The 24230-nt window shown below is 38.3% G+C and overlaps 1 protein-coding gene across 1 annotated transcript; it reads left to right on the top strand.

The window, feature by feature from the left end:
* The first annotated feature begins 2090 nt into the window (after nucleotides 1-2090).
* Nucleotides 2091-22422, top strand: gpr176 (G protein-coupled receptor 176). The gene is made up of 3 exons (XM_047388355.1): nucleotides 2091-2874; nucleotides 12321-12573; nucleotides 19736-22422. Exons 1-3 carry the CDS (start codon nucleotides 2646-2648, stop codon nucleotides 20940-20942), a joined length of 1689 nt encoding a protein of 562 aa, XP_047244311.1. The 5' UTR covers nucleotides 2091-2645; the 3' UTR covers nucleotides 20943-22422.
* The last annotated feature ends 1808 nt before the right edge of the window (nucleotides 22423-24230 follow it).

Here is a 24230-nt window from a genome sequence, read left to right as displayed (position 1 = left end):
AATTCTTGTAGTTGATGCAATAAAGAACATACCTTATAACAGTATTTAAACTCATTTCCTATTTAAATCACATCATATTTATCCAGCACACATTAAAAATCACCAACCTGTGCAAAAGTCTCTTCATCACTAATTTCTTTACATTTTGCCTCCAAGGAACCAGACTTTTTGTGCTTTTTTCCCTAAACGTAAAGACACAGAGAGACAGAAAATGTGTGGAAAAAGCAGCCAAAGTTATTAAAAATCTACAGAACATCTACAGAATAGCTGGAGATCTATTTATAAAAAACATTGATTGATGTCTGTCTCATAATTGGAAGCAAAGTACACGAACGGGGTGCGTTAGAAGACTTTTGTGAATTGTTCGTTATGTAAACTGTTTTGCATTACCGAAGTACGTCCTCTCCTTCTTCTGGTATTTTCGTCAAACCCAAGAGGAATGTTACATGCTCCTGTTAAAGTGTGAACTGGAGACAACAACTGCAGTGTGAAAGGGGATCCTTAAGGGTAAGTATTTTCCGGATGTACAAACAATTCAATTCAATTCAATTCAAAAATACTTTATTAATCCCAAAGGGAAATTAAATGTTGTTATAGCTCATATTATGTAGGTTTCTTCAAAGAGCCGTTGTAGATGCTGATGGCTGTGGGCAGGAAGGAAAACCAAGCTGTCTTTAGCTTTAATGTTAATGCGTTCACTGGAATATAGCATGCAGCAGTTTATTTTTATCACTAACAAATGTGCACTAAAGAAAACAGCCGGGAGATGAGATATTGATTTCTACTGCAGGATTTCACAAAAAACACAGCTTTAAAAAGACTTAGATAGATATCAGCATAGATTCTGTTTGAATTACTTTAACTGGTAAGAATCTGTAAATATTCCTGTTTAAATTTGTCTGATTAGTCTGATTAATTTGATTAATTTCTATGTATATTTGCCACTTATAAACGAGTAAACGGGATATTTTGCTTAAATAATTATGTGATTTGACAGTACTGGGGCACTGCATGTACTCATTCTACAGAATATCTGAATAAGTTCTCTTTTTCTAAATGCTGAAAGATGGGATTTATTTTCTTTCTCATTCCCTTTGGTGTTGCAGGTACATTTAAAAAAAATAAAATCTAAATATCATCAGAAACTTTAATATTTTTTGGCACTCATCGTAAAGTAAAAATTAAATCTTATACTGTATAGATTAAATACACATAGAGTTAAATATTTCAAGCCTTTATTTCTTGTAAATTTGATGATCATGGCTTAAGGATAATAAAAACATATAATTCAGTGGATGGCGCAGGTGCTCAAAAAATAAAATACATTTTTCAGTTGCACTCACAACATAATGTTTATGGCTTATTGGCATGCCCAGTCAGTCAGAAGGGAGTGGATGCCCTCTAGTGTTGTGCACAGTATAAGCATTGCAATAAAACATGACTGCACATCCCAGCTGGCTTACAAAGCTGAGGTTGGTAAATGGTTCAAATTTCTGAATCAGCACTAAATTAAATCAAAAAACTCTTTATTGAATTCTACCATTAACTGTATCTCCAAAAATATTATTTAAAACACAGACTGAAATTCATTCAATTATTATTCTTTTTGTGAAAAGAATAATAATAATAAAAAGCTTTTTTCTACTTTTTTTGGAATAAAGAAAAGCTTAGACTGAGATAAACATGGAAATTGCAATTACATTGCAAACCTGGACGGATTTATTCTACATCTATCACAGATTCACTTTGGGTTCGTAAAAACTGGAGCAACTTAGTTCTCTCAATTAAAAAAAAAGCAAATACAAACATCTGGTCACAATCTAGGGGTCACCCAGGGCTGCATACATGCAAGAACCGACTCTGAAAGTGAGTGAGTTGGATGATTTTACAGAAAAGTCTCGCTTGTTGCGTAAAAAAAGCTATAGTATAAAAAAACTGGCTTTATCCCTTAGGACGTGTTTAGCAGTCCATTCATCATTAATTAATTGGAATGCAGTTTGGTCATGCTGTATGTCATTCATAAGATTTAGTGGCGTTTGTTGGTGCAACTGCAGAAGGAGGGGCTCTGCTCTCCATTCTTTCACCTCAAGCTGGGAGATACTGTATTCGGTCGCAGTCTCACCACACCACTCAGTCTGTAAAGAAAACAGCCTCTACAGCATCTACCAGCCTGCAGCCACAAGGTTTTTTGCCAGGAAATAGAGAGGGGGCTGTGTTTTTAGCAGTGCACGCTTCATTCCCCTCTGGATCGGCGTTGTTTTAGGTGCTCTGGATGTCAGGGAGCACCTTCCAGCCATCCACAGCGTGCATGGTTTGCATTGACCTGTATTTTCTGCCATGCATTCATTTTGGGAAAATGTGGCTCGGAAGCTGCAGCTGAGGTTCACCTGGTGCTGCGATGAGTGAATATTTTTCACGTTTTATCTCGTATTTACATATTTACTAAGAAAATATTCCCCAATATACTGGGTGCACGTATTTTCCTGCCTCTCCGTTCTGCATTTTGTCATTCTCAGCCTTCCATATAGAGTTTTTATTTCTCTCTTCGCCGTAATTTCCACGATCCGAACATGCTCTTCCAGTTTTTGCGACCAGAACCTTCCAACCTTACCTGGAAATAATTGTCTGGGATCTCTGTGGTCGACATGGATGGCTGGACCCGGGCAGCGACGGTGGGGGACAGTGCTGTGAATTTCACAGCAGCCCACCTCTGGCTGGATCTCCTGAATGCATCGGACCGGTGGGACAGCAGCAGCAATCCGCCTGCAGAGGGAACCGGGCTGGAAGAGCAGCAGGAGCGCCTCATCCGAGAGCAAGCCTACAGGGACTTCACCACCACGGTTCAGGTTTTCATCCTGATTGGGTCGCTGCTCAGTAGGTCCACTCATTGTGCATTTAGACAAGTCACAAATGTTTGCATTTCTTGTTTATTTCAACACGTTTTAAATTGAATTTTCAGTTTGTTAAATGTGGGTCATGGGAATCTTTTTAGTGGGAGAGGCTGTATTCCAGTTTAAAGAGACTGTCCTGATGTGTATTTATTCCCTACAAATAGCTAACACGGACTATTAAAAGACAGCTGGGTGATGAAGTATGGATTTCCATTGCAGGAATTGGCCAAACACAAGGTTTTTAAAAGGCACACTGAGGAAAAAGAACTACATCTCATTTGTGCTTGTTTGGTTGGTGACATCACGAGAGGCACAAGAAAGTAGTTGGCATTTGTAAACATTAGTATTTATGGGAAAAGGTGACTTTTGATTGATTTTAACATAGATTCTCAAGCTATTAATAGATAGCTGTAGATATCTTTTTCAACCAGCTATGATCTTCTTTATAAATAGCCTTAATGTAGGGTAACCCCACCAGTCATTTTCTTTAACTGCCTATATTTGTTTAAATGTATGCTATAAGCCAGTCAACATATTGGTATCTAAATTTAAATGAAATAAGTTTTTAACATCAAGAAACCTGTAAAAGATTTGTTTCATATTCAGCATTTTCAACTCTTAGTTTGAGTTTTAGAAATGTGTTCTTTTTTCATGTTCTGTTTCATTGAACCATAAAATAACATCTAAAACATATAGAAAAGTACACAACAAACAGTTATTATTCTGAAATGAATATTAAAGATAAGTTTAGCAGGTAGTGCAGGTTTAATTTATAAAAAAAAACAATCAAATTGCAGGACATTGTCTCAGTTGGTGGGCTAGGAAAAAAAGGGCAAAATTGCACGAAGCAGAACACCCGACGACCCTATTTCAAAGTGTTTTATTTCTGCCAAGCTTTCAAGAAATCCATACAATGTTCTGCAATCATACAGTAGAAAGAGAACATCTTTGGAAGAGAAATTTGATTAAAACTTCATAATAAAGAGGAAGAAACAATGAGGAAACTACAAATTATTGTACTCAAAGGAGCTGTGAACAGTTAGCTTATGTGTTGTCACCATCAACATGAACATGTGGAAGCTTGTTTTTGAAGACCTTGGTTAATCAAATGCAGCAACATTGTAGAAAATAATTATAAATTATCAGAATTTCTTATCTAATTTAATCTGTTTTGTTTGTTTATTTAGTTTATTGAACACAGACCATATATAAGAACGTTAATCTCAAAGGAAAATATGACTTACACCATCTACACACAAAAACATATATCACTCAAAGAATAGCGCAAAAAAACAAAACACAGGATAAACACAGTTACAGTTATGAAATTGTGCATTACCTAACAAAAGTTCAAAATTAAAAGCATTAAAAATAATAAAAGTATTGCTATAACCTCCAATTCCCATATTTTTTTGTTTGTGTAGATAATAACATGTTTATTCTTTAGAGCAAAGAAACCTCCAATTCCCATAACCCATTACCCACCCTACTTCCCTCAGAATATATGCCTAAATGCACAGAAGCTGACGTTTAGGAATTAGCAAAGAAAGTGTGTCACATAAAATCTACTGATGTGCAAACACTTCAGACAGGTTTTGTTAGTGAGAGCTCTCAGTATGATCCACCACTTGCTTGTAACATCTGATTATAGAGCTTAACAAGGCCAAACAGTCTGTAAAATCTTTTGTAAAGCCTAGGTTAACGTCACTCATCTCTAAAAATCGCTAAAAGTCTTTTGTTTTGCAGTATTAGTTTGACTCAAACTATTTCAAAACAAGCAAACACACACTAACAGAGCCCATTATTAGGTACACCTTGCTAGCACTGGGTTGGACTGACCCCCTTTTTCCTTGAGAACTGCCTTAATTCTTTGTGCCATACTTTTACCAAGATGTTGGAAACATTTCTGAGAGATTTGGGTCCATATTGACACCCAGTCTCTCCCAGTTGCTGCAGATTTATCGACTGCACATCCATGATGCAAATCTCCTGTTCCACCACATCAAAAAGTTGCTCTATTGGATTGGGATAATGTAGGCCATTGGATTACAGTAAATTTATTTTCACATTCAACAGGCCAGTTTGAGATGATATACAGGGGACAGAGAGTGTACATTTTGAGTTATGTTGGTGTCCTCATCTGTGAAGAAACATTTTACCGTCCAGTTTGCAATTATTTCTCATATAGACATTTTTAAACATTTAATTTACTGTAGATCCACTCAACCTCCAACCTAATTAGGTTTCTATAATGTAAATGTGTTTGATCATGTTTAAAATAAACCAACCTAAACTAAACCCATAACATGTTGATCCATGGAGAGGCAGCATAAAGCTGCAGCAGATGAAGTTGGAAGGCAAATTTATTTAATATTTGTTGAATTTCCGCCTATTCAATACCGAAAACACAGAAGTGATTGTTTTAGGTCCCAAAAAGCAAGGTTTGAAATCAAAACTGAACTGGACTCCATGGGGCTAAAGAACGCAGAGCAAGCAAACAAACTAGGGTTTTTCATGGACTCAGACTTGAACTTTAACAACCATATAAAGTCCATCAATAAATCAGCGTACTACCACCTTAAAAACATTGTCAGAGAAAATATTTTCTTATAAAAAAAAAACAGTACACAGAAAAACTGCTGCGTGCATTTAATTGTCAGTGGGATAGATTCTTCTAATGGTGTTTGAACCGGACTCATTCAAAATACTTCTGTTGGAGTCCTCACCAACACTAGGAAAATGACTCACATCACACCAGTCCTTAAATTACCTTTCAGAGCCCGCACCAGGTCCTACATGTGATTTTGAACCTGTTCAAAGGACGAGGACTAAACGAGGGCAGGCAGCATTTAGTTTCTATGCTCCTTGGCTCTGGAACAAGCTGCCTAAAAAACCTGAGATGTGCAGAAACTGATAAATCATTTGAAACATTACTGTTTAATACAGCTTAGCCATGAAGGACTAAGAATGCTATATCATTTCTACAATTTCTTAACTTTTTATTTTACTCATATTTTGTCATTTTAATGGTTCTTTCTTATGCCTCTTTCTTTTATGCAAATACATGTCATTTGGTGTTTTATCCTTGTTCCTTGGTTCTACCCATAAAGCACTATGAGTTACCCTGCTAATAAATGGTTCGGTACAAATAGACTTGCCTTGCCTTAAAGGACCACTATCACATCCGCCTTGCACAGACTTGGCTTTGACGTACGCGCTGTTATATGAGCAGCCAGAAACATAGTCATCCTGGCCAAAATGAAAGCTGCAAATTAATGTTTCATTTGTCACAAATGTGGTCGTGACATCCTGTCTCTCCACTTCAGAAATCACACTCGTCCCTGATTCCTAGTGTATCATTGGGAAAGGTATGAGATCCGTCAGAAGCTGGATGTTTTACAGAGTTCACAAAGTGTCCGTTTACTGTGATGAACGATGGTTCCATTGACTTAAAGAAACTGGCAAAACAGAATAAAATGACATGGCTAAGAAAATATTTTGCGTAACCGTTATTTGCAATAGTTATTAGTTACTAATAAGGTGGGAGCTACATGAAGTATAATTAAAACTGATTTATTTCCACCATGAACTTGCAAAGACAAGATTGTTTTAAGTAAGAGACATGTATATAGTGCATCAGTTAAAATGCCAACAATATGCAGATGTGTGACAGGCCATTGACCTCATTAAGGAGCTGAAGGAAACAGGGTAGCTGCAAAATTATGCTTGAATTAATAATCCATGCCTGGAATATTTCATCATGTTCAAAATGGGAATTTTCTTTAGCCATTGCCTGCTTCTACTAAATTAAGTCAATGACTTTTCCGATTTTTGCATATTTTAAACATTATTACTTTGCACATAAAGTCACGACTATCCATGCATATTTTTAAACATAATCTGCCTCACAGCTTTCTCACATTTTCCTCATACATATGGATCTTATGTTGAGAGCTGCAGCCATCCCATTGATGAATCTAATATTTTATGTGCAAACCTCCGTTAGTTTTGCCATTTTATTACTGATTTACATGTATGCAGTAATGTTTTTCAAGCTAATTCTCCAGATAAATGTACTTGTGTGCAATGCAGCAGTAATAAACAGTACCAGGAGACGGTGAAAACATTTTGTACCTCTAATTCAAACTGCATGTTCACATGAATAGTCTAACAGTGGTACTAGCCAGACTGTCAAAGAAATGCATAGTTAAAGTCCTTTATGCATCCTTGAATGTTGTTATCAGTCTCTCCTGTGGAGATCAGCAATTATAGACATTACATTTTCTTTTACACCTAAGGCTGCTGAAAAACTCATCCCACCGTTTGTGTTTAAACCATTCCAGCCTAAGTTGTTTTATTGAGCCTTTGTGATTGCACATTTCCATCAAAGCTTTCAGATCTCCAACTGCTGCAATGTAGGTGTATGGTTTGGGAACCTCAGGGGTCTCTGCTTCTTTTAAATAATGAAGTTATATTGTCCTCTCCATGCCATGACCTTCAGCATGCATTGAAGAAGTTTGCAGGCGGTGAAATGGCCAGGATAAGGGTCAGCTCCTCTTAATCTTAGGTCATTGTTCTAAACCAGAAAAGGTCGACTGCCCCCTTCAGGTTTGGAGGCCAGTTTCCGCTTCAAGTGGAAGAGTTTTTCTATCTTGATGTCTTGTTCTTGATTGATATAAAGATTGGGCAGTTGTTGGTATGATCTGATTCTTGTTAGCAGCAATGTTTGCTGTTCTGGTCCATTGTCATAAAGAAAGAGCTAAGGTAAAAAGCAAAGCTATTGATTCTGCAGTCCACCCCTCACCTGCAGTTATAATAAATGGATAATGACCGAAAGAGTGAGCTCTCAGATACAAGCTTCTAAAATGAGCTTCCTATGTAAAGCAAATGGGCTTTACTTTAGGTAGCTTTCACACCAGAGCTGTGCACTTAAATGGACCAGACGTTTTTTACCACAGATAGAGCGAATTATTCGGACAGGTGTGAAAGATCATCTGAATTATCTTCTTCTCCTGAAAACATTGCAAATAAACAACTGTTCTTTAATACAAAGAGAGGAAGTGATGTTTATACATCTGATTTACGGACATATATGTGATCTGAATACTTTTAAATCCTCGTTCAGCATCTGTGTAGCCACATCAGCATGTTGTTGTCTCTCACTCTTTATGTTATTCTGTACTGCTGCATTCGTCTCACATATGCAGAGCAACAAGCTGCTAGTTTGCTGCCCTGTCTGCAGCTCATACTGGGGAGCTTCGTGTGATAACACCCCCAAATGAAGAGCTGCTGTTACTGCCTGACACATTTAAAAGTACATTGTAACCAAACCAAATAGACTAAGCAAAATTATTCAGCATCCCTCACCTAGTCAAACCAGGTGTAAGAAGCCGATCCTTCTCCTCATCTAAACCTGCAGTGGTTTGGGGATCTGATCAGATCCCTTTTAGGGATTTCCTGGACTGGATTGAGACCCCACAAGGAAACGTAACTTCTTCTTCTGACCTTTGGGATCACCCAGAATGACCTGGAGAGTGTCGCAGGGAAGAGAGATGTCTGGGTTTCTCTTCCGGACCCTATCTCAGACAAGCACAACAGGATGGATGGATTTGAAACTGAGCTGCTTGGCTTTGGGCATAATTCACTTGTATTGCAAGACATCATAAGCTGCTTTTCTTTAAAATGTAAATCATATATGATAATTAAGCGAGTTGAATAATTGAAGATAAAATCTTCTTTTGTTCTTTGAGCTCTAGTTATCTTTACACCAAATGTACAAAAAATTAAATTTTCTTTATATATTTATTGTTTTACAGTAGATGAGAAGATTACCTGTTCCTGCTTTTTCAGACTAAGGCCTGGAGGAGATTTGTGTAATGTAGTTATTAAGGATTGATATTGTCTGAAGGAGGAAAGCTCCAGCGTGCTTTGAAATCTCAAATCAAACTTTGAACAATAAAATAGACATAATGTTTATTGCTGCTCGATGTTCCCCATAGGGTCTCATTCACAAATGGAAAACAAAATGAATGCAAAAACAGGTGGAAAAATAGGAGTAGTTTTTACTTATGACTGAGATAAATTTTAACGGTCATTTCTCTATTGTCTGTCTTCTGGATGAGAGCAATAAATTCAACAATGGCTTCCTCCTACAGTCCAAAAACATGACTGACGAGTGGGTATAGACAATAGATGGACAGTTTTAGATAGTCAGGCTGATCAAAAAACATTTTGCTTTTCAAGCTTCACTTCTGAGGTGGTTAAAAGTTTAAGATTTAGTAAAAGCTAAAAAGCATTACTGAAATATCTGTGGTAAAAGTAAAACTGTACCTTGCAAAGGTTTTTTGCATTTTGTTTTGCTACAAAAACAAATTTCTTTGTAATTTGTTGGAATTTTCGGTAATAGTCCAACACAAATTTACACACAAATGTAAAGTGGAAGGAAATGTATACATGGTATTTGGGTCTCTTTACTCTTACACACCTAAATAAAATCCAGTTCAACTTATTATCTTCAGAAGTCACCTCATTAGTAACTAGAGTACTTCTGTGTGTAATTTAAATTCAGTATAAATACAATGTCCTGTGAAGGCCTCAGAAAATTTGTGAACAAACACAAAGACAAAGGAACACAGCAGGCAGCTCAGGAATAAAGTTGTGGACAATTTTGAAGCAGGTTTAGGTTATAAAACAGAATAGTAACCTTGGAACAGCTCATGGAGCACTGTTCAATTACTTATCCATCAATGAAAGGACCTGGCACCATTGCAAACCTACCAAAACATGTCAATCCACCTATACTGAAAGGGCTTGGAAGGAGAACACTAATCAGAGAAGAACCCATGAAGTCCATGGTAATTCCTATAGGACTTGGAGAGATACACAGCTCAGATGGGGAAATCTTCAGACAGGAAAACTATGCACAAATCTGTCCTTTATGGAAGAGTGGCAATAGGAAAGCCCCTGTAAAGAAAGACATAAGAAGTCCTGTTTGCAGTTTGCCAAAAGTATGCCAAGTATGGGACAAAGCAAATGTGGAAGAAGCTGCTCTGGTCAGATGAAACCAAATTCAAACTTTTTGGCTAACATCGCTATCTTTCCTCCCCATGATGAAACAATGGTTTCAGCATCGTGCTGTGGGTAGGTTTTTCTTCAGGAGGGACAGGGAAGCTGTTGAGAGTTGATGGAAAAATGGCTGTGACTAAATAATTCTGGGGAATTCTGGAAGAAAACCTCTTAGAGGGTAGAACATCTGATTTTATTTGTACAAAATCATGTAGTCAGATTGACAAAAATTAAAAGTTATTTTAAAGAATAAAATCCAAAACGAGTCAAATAAATAGCATCATTGCATCATAAATGGTACTCAAGTAGAGTAGCGTTATTTCAAAATACTCAGTTACATGTAACTAGGTACTACCCACCTATGTAAGACAAAAAAACTTTTCACCAATAGTCTTGATTTGGCCTATATAAAATGTTACACCTCATCGGACCACTAGTTAGACTATACGATACCCCTAATGTTCGGGGCAATAGGGAAAGACAGTTATCCAGCTTCACAGTGAAGACAGAGCTCCGGGTTTTACTATAAATACATGTCCTGCTCCACAGCACACATGGCCCTGGCTGTTACTGACAACAGCTTCATTCAGCGCTATGGGAAAGTAGGTGTATTAGCCATTTGGTACTCATCATTCACAAAACATTTCTGCCATGGGAAATAAAGCAATTAAACACCACTCGGATGCAATAAAAAAAAAGAAGCTGTTAAATGTGTTAATAATGAGTCACAGGTTTAGTCTTAATAGCTTGTGCCACTATCTTTAGACACATGGATGCATCTCACTGAGACCAGCTTATTAACAATAAATCCAGAGAATATACAAGCTGTCCTTTCTGCTAATGTTGCTCCCTGTAGTTGAACTAACATTTGATGGGTAGAAAGAACAGTCAGGTTTAGTGTTTGGTCTCTATCTCTATTGGCTGCTGTGTCTGTGGTTGTCACAGTATTTGCAAAGTGGCGGGTGAGTATTTTAAGCTCAAAAGGACATTGGTGTAGCGATAAAAGCAGGTTGTGACTACAAAAGAATGAAGGTTAAATTGCTGTCTACATGAAGACATCACTTTGTGAGCAAGTCACTGTTTCGTCTGTGAGAAGCACATGATATGAGCAACCTGCAGCTGTTTAGAGCATGTGGGATGTTCTTGATAATGCATCAGAACAACATGTTGTGTTATACACTGATCCCACACATCACTTTGCTGTCGATACGACTTCACGTATATCATCTTGTTGGTACCAGATTATGATGTAAAACGTGGTCATGATGAACAGTCCTCCACACTTATTGCCACCCTGGTAAATATGTGTAAAAAGACTTAAAATGAATGCATATTTTCATAGTAGGAAAATCTAAAACAAAAAATAAAAATAAAAAACCTTTGAAAGTTTAGACCATTTTGCAAAACCCGTACATAAAAGCATACCCAGAAAATACAAATTTTAGGTAAGATTTTTCTATGAAGGCTTTTCTATTTCATCGGGTGCTGTAAAATGCATTGATTGAACCATTTAAAAAAAATCTTTTCTATGTAATGTGTTTCACATAGTGAATTGACATACTGAAATGACATCTTGGGTCACCAAGTCTTCTAAATAACCACTAGACACAATTTACAAGCCAGAAAACTAAGCCTTTTCTGTTCTTACATCCCAAATGTCAGTGTAAAGTTTCCGAAATGCTGCTAGGACTTTAACTGAAACCATTTTCTTTGGTTGGATGAGACCAATAAACTCTGTCAACAATTACTCCAGATTGATCTGGTATAAAGCAAAGGCTAAACATGTGGGAAAACACCTAATGTCTGCTATTAAATATGGTGGAGGATCCGTAATGCTGTGGGCATCACATCATGAATTCTTTGAAATAACAGAAGAAAAATAATGAAAAGGCGTCCTCTTTGGGTCTTCAGCAGGACAAGTTTCCAAAACATATGGCCAAATGAGCCCAGAAATGGACCTAAATGCTGTAGAAGAATTGTGGGGTGAAATGAAGAGGGGGACTCAGTCCAAGGACAATCTTTAAAAAGATTGTGCAAAGCAGACTGGCCATCCCTCTCTCTGTCTGCTCCAACCTTGTGAAATGTGGTAGAACAAGACAAAGTGCTGTATTATTGGCAAAATTTGGTTCTACAATGTATTAACACATTTTCTGCAAAAATTGCCAATGTATGAAAGAGAACTGATTCATGGCCTTGTTTGTTTTGTATTGTATTGGATGCAACCAGCTAACCACCAAACCAAACCAGCTAATCTGCTATCTTTTGGCATTAAAAGCTATGCTTGACCATGATTCAGCTAAATAAACCACTTTATGCAAGCACAAAATGCGATCTTGTTCTGAACTCCCTTTCTCCTTTCCACAGGTAATGCAACCGTGCTATGGTGCACTTGCTGCACGAGTGTCTTTAAATCAGTGACCAACCGATTCATAAAGAACCTGGCCTGCTCAGGCATCTGCGCCGGCCTAGTGTGTGTTCCCTTCGATGTGGCGCTCGGAGCCAGTCCACGCTGCTGCCTGTGGCTTCATACGCTGGTGCTCTGCAAGGTCGTGAAGTTCCTGCATAAACTGTTCTGCTCCGTTACTGTGCTCAGCTTCAGCGCCATCGCACTCGACAGGTACATTTAAAAAAAAGGAATGACTGCTTTATACAGTTTTGTGAATATAGGATTTGCCCCTGTACAAATTTGCTATGTTCTTTTTTCACACTTAACAGTTTTTAATTTGAGACAGAGTAAATACAAAATTCATTTTTCAAATGATTATTTCTTTTAATAAATGGAAAAAAGCTTTCCAAACCAATTTGCCTCTATGTCAAAAGCTATTGCTCCCTAAACCTAACTGGTTAACCAGCATTGGTGGCAACAACTGCCATCACTAATTTGTGTTAACTGGCAATGAGTCTTACACAATGCTATGGAGGAATTTTGTCCTACTTGTCTTTGAATAATTGATTTAATTCAACCTAATTGGAGGGCTTTTGAGCATGAACCACCTGTTTAAGGTGATGCCACAATATCAATTGAATTCAAAAATACTTTATTAATCCCAAAGGGAGATTAAATGTTGTAGCTCATATTATAAAGGTTTCTCCAAAGAGGCGTTGTAGATGCTGATGGCTGTAGGCAGGAAGGATCTCCTGTAGCGGCCTGTCTTACAGTGGAGCTGAAGAAGCCTCTTACTGAAGACACTCTGTTGTTGTACAAAAGTTTCATGAAGAGGATGCTCAGAGTTATCAATAATGTTCTTGATTTTATGAAGAATCCTTCTTTGCAAAATGATCGGCAGAGGTTCCAGAGGTGTCCCCAGAACAGAGCCAGCCTTCTTTATCAGCTTGTTTTAAGTCCCTGGCTCTGATGCTGCTACCCCAGCAGATGATGGCAGATGAGATCACTCTCTCCATGGGGTTTAAGTCCAGTCTTTGACTGGGCCACTCCAAAGCCTTCTTTTTTTTCTTTTCTTTTTTTTTTTTTCTTTGAGTTATTTGGAGGTGATCTTGCTGACACACTTCAAATCATTGTCCTGGTGCACAAATTCCCTTTTAGCTAGAAATTATCCTTTGTGATTTTCTGGTAGAGAGCAAAAATAGATTTTTGTGACCAGAATGTTTTGTTTCCAGCCGAAACAACCTAAATGTCAATGCGTAGTTGAAAAAGATGAAGAGCACCTGCTGCTCACTTCAATTGGAAGCTCTCTGAAGAGCTCAAATTTGGTTTGAGCTCTTCAGAGAAGGGGATCCTTGAAATCAGTTCATTGATCAGTTCAATACATTTCTCCTGCTGACTGCCAAAGTGATTCTCTTTCTGTGAGCACTCGAAGAAGAGGAGCTTCACATTATATCGAAGCCTCAAATAAGAACAGTTGTTTTTCAGGCTGTCAAAAGAGTCTTTTTTAGCCTCCATCTACACCCTGTGATGAGAAGAGAAGATGGAAGACTGGGATCGATGGAGCATGTGTTCTGGCCTCTCTGCAGCGTTAAGTGCTGCAACCAAAAGCAGTCAAAGATAGCAGTTTCTGCCCACATAAAATCTCACAGTCTTTAAAAATGTAACTATGTTCTTTGTCATCTGGGAAAAAGAATCACAGTTGTCCTCCTTGTTGTTAGAGTTAGATAATACGTTTTGGGAAACACCACCCTGTTCAGTTAAGAAAATAATGATGCAGCAGCCCAAAAGTGACAGAGTGTGAAAATTTAAAAAAGTGTTCGCTTGATACAAATTGATAGATGAATGTATTTCTGACATGTTTCCATTTTAAAAATCGCAGTCCTAAGGGTTGTGCAACTGCAAGTTGCATGGTAATTTCAATAACTTTGATCCTGCAAAGACATTTATATCTGATATTTTGATATTTGGTCAAGGGCTGAAACAATTAACCGGATGTATCATGATTAATTGATTATTGAAATAATCATCAACTAATTTAGTAATCAAATAATCCTTAACTGGAGTATACAGACACCAAAACATGTCATTTGCTGAAAGAACAAACAACTCAGAGCAATAATTAAGCAACAATTTTACAAAAAATATATCTACATTTTGTATTTAAGATGAAAAACTTTCCTTGTCTTTAAATATGCTCTATCCAGAACTCCTCATGTGGCATAGTTTTAGCTTTACTTGCTTCAAATTCTGTAAAAAAAATCTCTTATTAAGCACCTTTTGCTATCCAATTATTAATCGTGTATTTGAAAAAATAGTCGACACTTAAGAATAGTGTGAATATTAAGATGCGCCACAAATCTGTGTTAAGCAGATAAACATGCAGGTGTGAACACTACGATACAATAGGCGACTGTGGCTCAGTAGGAAGAGTAGTTGTCTTGCAATCAGAAGGTTGTGGGTTTGATTCCAGCTTCCATGTGTGATGTGCCCCTGGGCAAGGCACTTAACCTCAAGTTGCCTACTGATCCGCGTATCGGTGTATGAATGTGTGAGCGTTAGTGAGTGCGATTGGGTGAATGTGACTCTAGTGTAAAGCGCTTTGAGTGGTCTGCATGACTGGAAAAGCGCTATATAAGTTCAGTCCATTTACGCCCTGTTGGATGAAACATTAAGGGACTAAAGGGCGAGCGACCTCGAGCCCCATAGCAGTGTATACTGCGCTGTTCTCTCAGCTGCAATGGTTAACAGCTGTGTTATCCAGTAAATTTGTTTAAAGTCACTTCTGTAAGCCTTATTTGGATAAAACAACATAAGCTGATAATTATTGTCAGGCCATTTCTGTGAGATTCGTAGTGATAAGGTTAGAGTTAAGGTGCATGCTGTAAATACCACTGCTGGGGGACTCAACTATGTTATAGGATGCTTCTATAAAAAATTACTAGTTAAAATAAAAATGAAGTCTCAAAACACAAACACAGATAATGAATTTTTTTTGCTAGGATCCTACAACACTCTTCAAATCTCACATAATAACCACATTTACTAGAAATAACACAACATACTAATCTGGGCCATGCAGGCGTCAGCTGCTCAGTAAGCTTAATCATCTTGTTGTGACTTATACCTGTTCTGCTTCATGTGTTCAGACATCAGTATCAACATTCTCTTAACCTCACACAGTCATTGCAAAAAAAATTCTTGCAGTTCTCATTTGTTTTTAGCAGAAATTCATTATGCTGCCACAGTCTTTCTCCCACTATGTTGCCCCCTATTGGCAACCTTAGGCGAGTGTTTTGCTATTTCTGTACCCATGTCATATTTCATATATCTATTTTCTCAAACCAGTGCAAAATGGTATAAAAAGTGTCAAAATTTTATTCTAAGGTCAAAAATACACAAATCACTCAAAATAGGTGCACAGTGGTGTTGTGATTATTAATCTGAGATTATTTAATATTTAATATTAATATTTTATCAAATAATATTTCGGTCTGTTAAGGGTTGTCCTGTGAATATCAGCCCAGTAAGGCGATGGTATTAGGACAAAATAGAAAGGTGTGAGACGAGCTCTGACATTATTGAACAACTTAAACTCTGCACACACATGGAATGAATTCACACAATTTCTTAAAATACAAGAATGTATTAACAAAAATAAGTCAACTCAAAGTCAAACATATTTCAATCAACAAACTCTTGACTATGCTAAAACAATCCAACTAAACTTCCAAGCAGAATTAAAGAATAAGGAAGACTAATAGGCTATGTACAATATAAGCAAGTTGATTAAAGATGATTGGAAATTATGACCGAAAGAGTGATGCAACATTACCATGCAATGTTTATGTTTGAGAACCAAGGATTATCTTGAAGGATCTGGAAGGGAAGTTAAGTTAGTCTAGGAACCAACTCAAGCAATAATCAGCAACGTTTAGACAACCACTCACAATGCAAGATCAGATAAAATATTATTTTAATAAAATAATGTTTTAAATAATGATCTGGTGAATGAAACCAACCTTCTGGATGATTAATTCTCAACAGTGTCTCATGAGCTGCCTTTACTTATTGAAATAATATTTGAAGAAATATTAAGGGAATATTTTGGAAAGGGCCAAATCTTTCTGGAGAAATGGGGCTTAATGATGTTTACTTAGTTATCAGATTTAGTGAAATAATGTTTAGGGACTATTATTCACTAGCTTGAAACTAACAACCCTTCTGTTAAATATTCTTTAGCACCAGAATCAAACACATACCTTTTAAAATACCAGGGTCAATAAAAGGGTTAAATTGCATAAGCGCGGACGGCGCGTTATGAGCAATCTTCTGTTTAAAATCACCCTTCAAGTAAAGTTTGTCTTAACTTTAAAAACATACAAACAAAGAACACAACCTGAGCACCTGTGCTGTACATAGCCTGCTAGCACCAAGATAGCTGAGTTCAACACAAACAAAACCAAATTTCATAAAATGAAAAACGTTTAGATAATTTCAATCTAAATCACTTCTATATTATTCTGCTCTGCCCAAACCTAACCTCTGACCATGCTTTCTATTATTGTTCTGCTCTGCCCAAAACACTTAACCTCATGAACTGTGGTGAGGAATGTTGTCCAAGCGACGATAAAGTTTGAAGAAGGTATCCACAGTGAACAATGGTTGGCTACAGCTAACCTCCTTAGCTTTGGGGGTTGAAGGCGTTCTGTGAACAAAGGGTTAGCTTCCCGCTAACTTCCAGCTGTGGATTAAAAATGGCTCGTTGTGTCAGCCAACCACGCTGCACGTTAACACGGTGATGCGGTCTCTGCTGTCTTCCTTCCAGACTGGGAGACCGCTCCGCTTGGCTTCATAGATACCGCTTCTCTGTAGGGAACTTCTCTGGGACAATTTGCTTCACAGGCCTCAGAGAAAAAATAAGCAACTCTTACACCTTAATTTCCCCGTTCATGAATGAAAATACCGGATACACAGACAGTATTTCATTCGTACTTATCTTTGCATATGATCGTATGACATCCTTGGATCCAGTTGAAGAGTTTATGTCTGTTTGCCAGCAAAGAGACATCAGCGCGCTTGTCTCCCCTATCCGGTCCCTTTCAAAGGCCGTGTAGAAGAGGGCGAATGTAGCAACAGCTGTGCTTTTATTTGGGCAGTAGCGTCACAGGAAGTCCGCAGTTATCCCGTTTCCTGGCTGTGCCGGAAGAAGGTTAATGCACTTTATTTTGAAAAGTTCCAGAAAAGTTCGTACCGGAGTTTAATGTTGAAATCCATGGCTGGGTCCCAACAGTGGTGAGATAAAGTCTTTCATAACCATACCAATGGCATGTATTACTCTTAATGCTGATTGGCAAATTTCTGATGAAGCTGAAATACTACTTTTATGTAAACAATGAATGTGTCAAACCATATAAATGTTAGTCATGTCTCTAACTTATCACTGAAACTGAGTGGCAAATCAGAGAGTGAAACCATTTCCATAGTGACTGTTTAGAAACTGTATTACTTCTCAATTACATTGCATTTGAAACTTTATTTTTATCCAGAAAAAAGAAACCATTAAGGGTATAATCAGTGCTCCGCAAAGATGAAAATTTACTTACTTCTAAGTCCTAAATTCACTGTTCAGCTAAATAAGTGTAAGTCATGCTTATTTTTAGTCTTGGGGTTGCAGACAGCTGCTACATTGTTGCAGCATCGTCTTAACCTGGATTTTACTGCTTTAAAGATTGTGTTGGCTCCATAGCAACTGCAGTCAGAATAATATGAAAACACTTAATAATTCATTCTTTAGAAGGGTAATCAAGGCCGGAGATATACAGACAACCAGAGACTGCAGCACAGCTGGCTCGTTTACACGTTGATGGGATGCAGCAAAATAACTCACAAAATCTTCATGGGATTTTTTCTTGCTATTAACACAAAAGCCTACAAATAATAAATGTCATTTGGGAAGTTGCATACATTTTTTTAACCATGAACAACCTTTTAGCATGAAAGTGTGGATATTCGACAACTCTTCCTGGCAGAATTGATAGAACTTATTTAAATTGCTCAATGTTCTGCCACCGATCCAGCATAGCCCACAAATATAGACTGAGAGAGAAGACCCTGTTTCAAAATTAACCTTAAAAACCCAATAACTGTATCAACTACGAGGCATGGTGCGGGCAGCATTAGGCTGTGGGGTCTCTTTTACGGACTAAGGTATTTGAGCATGCACAAAACAAATGGAATAATAAAGAACCAGGATTACCTCCAAATGTTGCCTCTGCACCTGAAATCAACACTAAACTTGCCAAAGACAGCCCTATTTATGCAGAAATAGGCCTAGCTTGGTTAAATGTCCCTGAGAAAGTTCCTGTGAAATCCACACACTTCTGGATTTTTTACTGCTCTTTTTGGCAGAATTGGTAGAGCTCATTTAAATTGTTTTGCTGGCACTGGTCTGGCTTTTACAAAGCATAGTCTATGAATCTTGATGAAATATTGGGGCTGTTGCAGAAACTTAAATAGAACCAGGTAGATGCCTCTATGGGCATACAGGCAGAAAAATCAGTCAGTTGCATCTTAAGCTGGTTTACTATTGCTTTTATACATTTGCAGTCAAGAGTTGGTACCACCTGCTTGCGGCTGAGAATTGGGATGCTTATGCGGCACTGCGCTGCGCTTTACCCCGCCCCATTTAGACAATTTCCTGCAATTTGAGTGGTTATGGTATGGCAGAAGGAGGGGTTTGGCCAAGACACGACTCATGCATGAAAGTGTAATTAGCGATACAAGCACATTGAAAGAAGCCACAAACTGGATAGCATTTTGTGTGATTGCAAAAAAAGAGAGAAAAAAGCTGCATATGTCCTTTAAATATTCCTTTTAGTCCTTCCCTTGCAAATTAGCTGTGGCAAATTAACTCCCTCTAACACAGCAACATCATAAATGTTTTGCAGAAAAAAATGAACCTCTTAGCAGTTTTTCCTGTTTGCAGCAAATATAATGGATTCATTAATGTTGTACCTGTTCTATCTTTCATATAAAACCACTTGAAGCTCATACATCAGTAAGAGATTGTCTGAATTTCTGTTTTGCTTGCCTAACTTCACATAACAGAATACATGTTGTTTCTGAACCATTCTGCTATTGATGTGGGTATTTTAGACAGACTCTTTAAAATTCCACCCTGCTTATCTGTATTTCCACATAAATCCTCTTAAGAGAGATTTTCATAAGCCGTTTTAAGCGTGACTGCGTTCAGGCAACACTCAACGAAAAGGCAATTTTTTCACAGCAGAACACAGCTTGAGCAACACCAGGAGCACAAAACTACTTTTTTTTTAAACACCAATGTAACAGTTTCTTCTACATGTAAGCTGAAACTTTGTCTTTATTTCTGCAGGTACTACTCAGTGCTGTACCCATTAGAGAGGAAAATCTCTGATGCCAGATCTCGAGACCTGGTCATCTACATTTGGGTCCACGCTGTCGTGGCCAGCCTCCCTGTGTTTGCTGTCACCAACGTTACTGATGTCTACGTCACATCATCCTGCTCTGATGACCATGCCCGCTCCCTGGGTCACGTGGTCTTCGTTTTGATCTACAACGTCACTACGGTGATCTTCCCCCTGGCCCTGGTCTTCCTGTTCATGATCCTGATCCGCAGAGCGCTCAGCGCCAGCCAGAAGAAGAAGGTGATCATCGCGGCGCTGCGGACGCCGCAGAACAGCATCTCCATCCCGTACGTGTCCCAGAGAGAAGCCGAGCTGCACGCCACCCTGCTGGCTGCCGTGCTGGCTTTCTCAGCCTGCAGCGCCCCCTATGGAGCCTTGGTGGTTTATCGTACTATTTTTGCAGACACTAAAGAGTTGTCCGTGTCGCTTTATCTCACAGCCCTTTGGCTCCCCAAGGTTTCCCTTCTTACAAACCCTGTCCTGCTTCTGACGGTTAACCGCTCAGCTCGCCACAGCTGCCTGGATCTGCTGTCCAGGATTCACAGGCGGTACAGCCGCCGTAACATGGTCAGCACAGGTGGTTTGGCCTCCATAGGGGGCGAAGGGGTAATCGGGGAGCCTGTGGGACTAGATACAGCTGGTCGGTCTGGGAGCCAGCTTTTAGAGATGTTTAACATTGGCCAACAGCAGATCTTCAGACCTTCTGAGGAGGAAGAAGAGGAAGAGGATGCAGAGCATGAGATTCCTTCTCAAGGATCAGAAGGAAACCAGAAGGATGGGTCAAGACTAGAAAGCTTGAAGGGTGAAGTGAATACATCGAAGGACCCTGTTGGAGGGCTGGTCATTACTAAAGAGGCCCCTGCATCAGCTAAAACAGTGCGGGCCTCTCCTGTTCACACATGCGCGTACACTTCCTCATCACAGGTGGCGCCTGCTACGCCCACAGAAGCAGAGGACTCCCCACAGTTTGGTTTCGGACCATTTGAGCTGCCACCTCAGTGGCTTCCTGAGACCAGGAACAGCAAGAAGAGACTGCTGCCTCCGCTGGGTAACACCCCAGAGGAGCTGATCCAGACCAAACTGCCCAGGCAGAGGCCTGAACGTCGGATCAGTAGGAACAACAAGGTCAGCACCATTCCTGTTGTGGATCCATGAACTGAGTCTGCAAGACTTCAGTCTGCTCCACTGGCAATAACTCAGAGCAGGACGGCCTCTTCGGCCAACAGGCATTTAACAATGATGGTTTTATATGATGGGTTTTAACTCCTGGGTTTTCCCCACCAGATTTTTCTTTTCTTTATAGAATTCTGTGGACTTCATACTGGAAGAAAATCTGTTTGATATAAAATATTTATAATGATTTAGCAAAGCTGACAGGTTTACCACAGTTTTGACTCATCCAGTTTTATAATTAAAGAATTCCAAAATGTATAAGAAGACAAATGCCTTGAAGAAATACTGATAGCATTGGAACGTTTTTCACATTTTGTCACATAATAACCTTTAATGTACTTTTGGGATGTTTATGTGATGAACCAACGCAAAGTAGCCCCTAATTGTTGAGTGAAATTAAAATAAGGCATGGTTTTCTGCAATTTTTTACTATAAGAAATCTGAGAAATGTGAAGTGTGAAAAGTGGCTTTACTGTGTCTGCTGAAAATGAGCACCCTGACAGCATGATGCTGCCACCACCGTGTTGTACAGTGGAAACAATGTGATCTGGGTGACGTGCCGTGTTTCTGTCTGCATGTAGTGTTTTACAAAACAACTAAGAAGATTAATTCTGGTTTCATTTGACCAGAACACCTTCATCCACATATTTGTTGTGTCACCTGCATGGCTTGTGGAAAATTGCAACTCTTCTTTAAAGGCCAGAGGTTTGGAGTGCATGGCTAATTTGCTTTTTGTCAAAAGATTCTCCCACATGCAGCTCCTCCAGAGTTACTGTGGTCCTCTTGGCTGCTTCTCTGATTAATGCTTTCTTTGCTGGGCCTGTTGGTTTAGGTGGAAAGTCAGGTCTTGGTAAGTTTATAGTTGTGCCATACTGATGATGGATTGGAACAGTGCTCTGTGAGATGTTAGCGGATCCACGACGGGAACGTTTTGAAGCCATGCAGCATTTTCCTTAATTATGAGTTACTTTGTGTTGGTCTATTTCATAAAATCCCAATAAAGTACTTTTAAGTTTGTGGATGTAACATGATAAATGTGAAAATGCTCGAGGGGTATGAGCAATTTGCCAGGTGCTGTCTATGCTTGTTATAACTGTGTGTCTGTGATTAAAAACGAGAAATCTAATCATCATGACGGATGTTCTAAAGCTTCCGTATATATTCACACAGGTTATATTAGGCCTTGCAGAAAACTATCCTGGTTTGAGGATTGTGCTCCGTTTATGAACAGGTCAGATCTTTGTCGTTAACTTTCGTGGAACGCCTTTTTGGAATTTAATAATTTTTACTGAAATATTTGGAATCAGCATACAACATTTTACTCTTCGTTCCCTACAGGTTTCTATTTGGAAATGGTCCCGTCTGTATTACATGTTATTGTTCATACTTTTAATGTATGTGGTTTCATATTCTGAAATCTGCAGATGTTGATTATGCAAATACAGGCTTGAAATGACTTAAACTGGTGTTGTTTTTATTTTCTGAGACCAAAAGTGAGTAAAAATGAAGAATAAAAAAAAGAATACAAGAAATCATCAAAATTATTTAAATGTCTTTAATGGCCCTTTAGATTTGCGACCATCATCTTCTCATTAAAATCTCAGCATAAAAAATAGTAAGCAGAGAGACAAGTGTTAAAAACGTTGTGATCCATTCCTTCTACTCATGTCCTCATGATGCATTATTCAATAGTAGCCGCTTCTTCCTTAACCTTTGTCTGAGGCAAACAGAGCTGGGCTGCACCTCAAATATTTGCCGATCAGTATCTTCTCTCGAGAATACCCACAATGCTTTGCTATGTCCACAAAGAACTTGAATGTCTTATTCATCCCACCTCGATGTTATAAGGAAAAATCATGTGTCATGCCTGACTTAAACGAATGTTGACAGCTATCTTCTTTAAGCACAAAAAAATATGTAATTCTTATATTTGTTTGGCCAGTGTCAGCCAATTAACAAACTTTGAGAATACAACATGTCCAGAAAGCAGGAGGTTGGTTTATAGTGACATAAAACCATTGGATTATTGATTATATTCTGACTTTGGCCTAAAATTGGCCACTTGATTTAACTAAAGGCTTATTCAAACATGGCAACCTTGTAGTTGTGCAGTCATAAAGAGCCTAGGAACACAAAGATGGTTTTGCTTTTTATGGTTATGAAAGTAGTTGCATTATAGCCAGGTTGTTTTGGAAGGAAATATTTTAACACCTTATGATAAACTGAATTTTACAATGCATTATTCTGCAATACATTGGATGAGTTGTAGGATTTTGGGATTAAAATGTTGTTTCAAAAATGTTTTTTATTTAAATCTGTAGTACCTTAAAATTCTGGTCAGAAGTGTACAAAAATTCACTGGGGCGAGAAGCTCATATTAAGCTACGAAATGCGAAAAGAAGAAACAGGAACAAAAGACAAATTGACTATAGGCAAATGATTGAATTTGGATTTAAATTAAACAAGCTGTTCATCACCTGATTGAATAGCCTTAAAAGTCAAAATATGTGCAGAAATGTTGCTTTCATGTCACTTTTTGGTCAGGCATCCACACTCATCTCTTCCTGATGGCGAAGGCAAAAAGGATTTCTGTATTTGAATGTAGCAGGATTGTAAAAATGTACATCAAGACCGCACCTCTTGCAACATGCCATGAGTTATGGAGTTGAATGCAGTAAGACAATTATTTTCGGCTTCTTTAAAGACCATAAGAGGTTATGGTACAAATAATTTAAGTGGTAAACCACCCCAAAAAAACATGTGCTGAAGTGGAGGATCGAATAGTTTCTCCATAAAGATACAACTTGATCCCAAGGTCCTTACTGATGCTTGCTGCTGCCAAATAATCATCAGATGGGATCTACAAGAGAAGGGTTTAAAGAACATTATGAAAGCATCTCTACATCTGCTCTCACACCACAGACTTCCCCAGGTGGACATTGCAGCTGAGCACCGAACATGTGATTTTGAAAGGTGGAAGAAAGTTTTTTTCTGACAAGAAAAACAAAATAATAATCTGGACATTCCTGATGGCTTTCAACTTTTCTGACAATAAGGGTAGAGTTTTGAAGTGATCAACAGAACAGTGGGGGTACTCACTATAAAGTCCTTTTTTGACACTTAGTTCTGTCATGTTCTTTGGGCTATGGTCTAAAACCATTGAAAGGTTTTCTTACAATACAGGTCCTTCTCAAAATATTAGCATATTGTGATTAAGTTCATTATTTTCCATAATGTCATGATGAAAATTTAACATTCATATATTTTAGA

The sequence above is a fragment of the Girardinichthys multiradiatus genome, chromosome 15 (genome assembly GCF_021462225.1).
Source record: "Girardinichthys multiradiatus isolate DD_20200921_A chromosome 15, DD_fGirMul_XY1, whole genome shotgun sequence".
Taxonomy (NCBI): Eukaryota; Metazoa; Chordata; class Actinopteri; order Cyprinodontiformes; family Goodeidae; genus Girardinichthys; species Girardinichthys multiradiatus.
This window is presented reverse-complemented; position numbering and strand designations above follow the sequence as displayed.

Excerpts from the sequence above, each read along its gene's own strand:
- gpr176 (XM_047388355.1), top strand. The coding sequence starts at position 2,646 with ATGGATGGCTGGACCCGGGCAGCGACGGTGGGGGACAGTGCTGTGAAT. Across the intron at positions 2,875-12,320 it reads CCTGATTGGGTCGCTGCTCA|GTAATGCAACCGTGCTATGG; the intron begins GTAGGTCCACTC and ends TCCTTTCCACAG. Across the intron at positions 12,574-19,735 it reads AGCGCCATCGCACTCGACAG|GTACTACTCAGTGCTGTACC; the intron begins GTACATTTAAAA and ends TTATTTCTGCAG.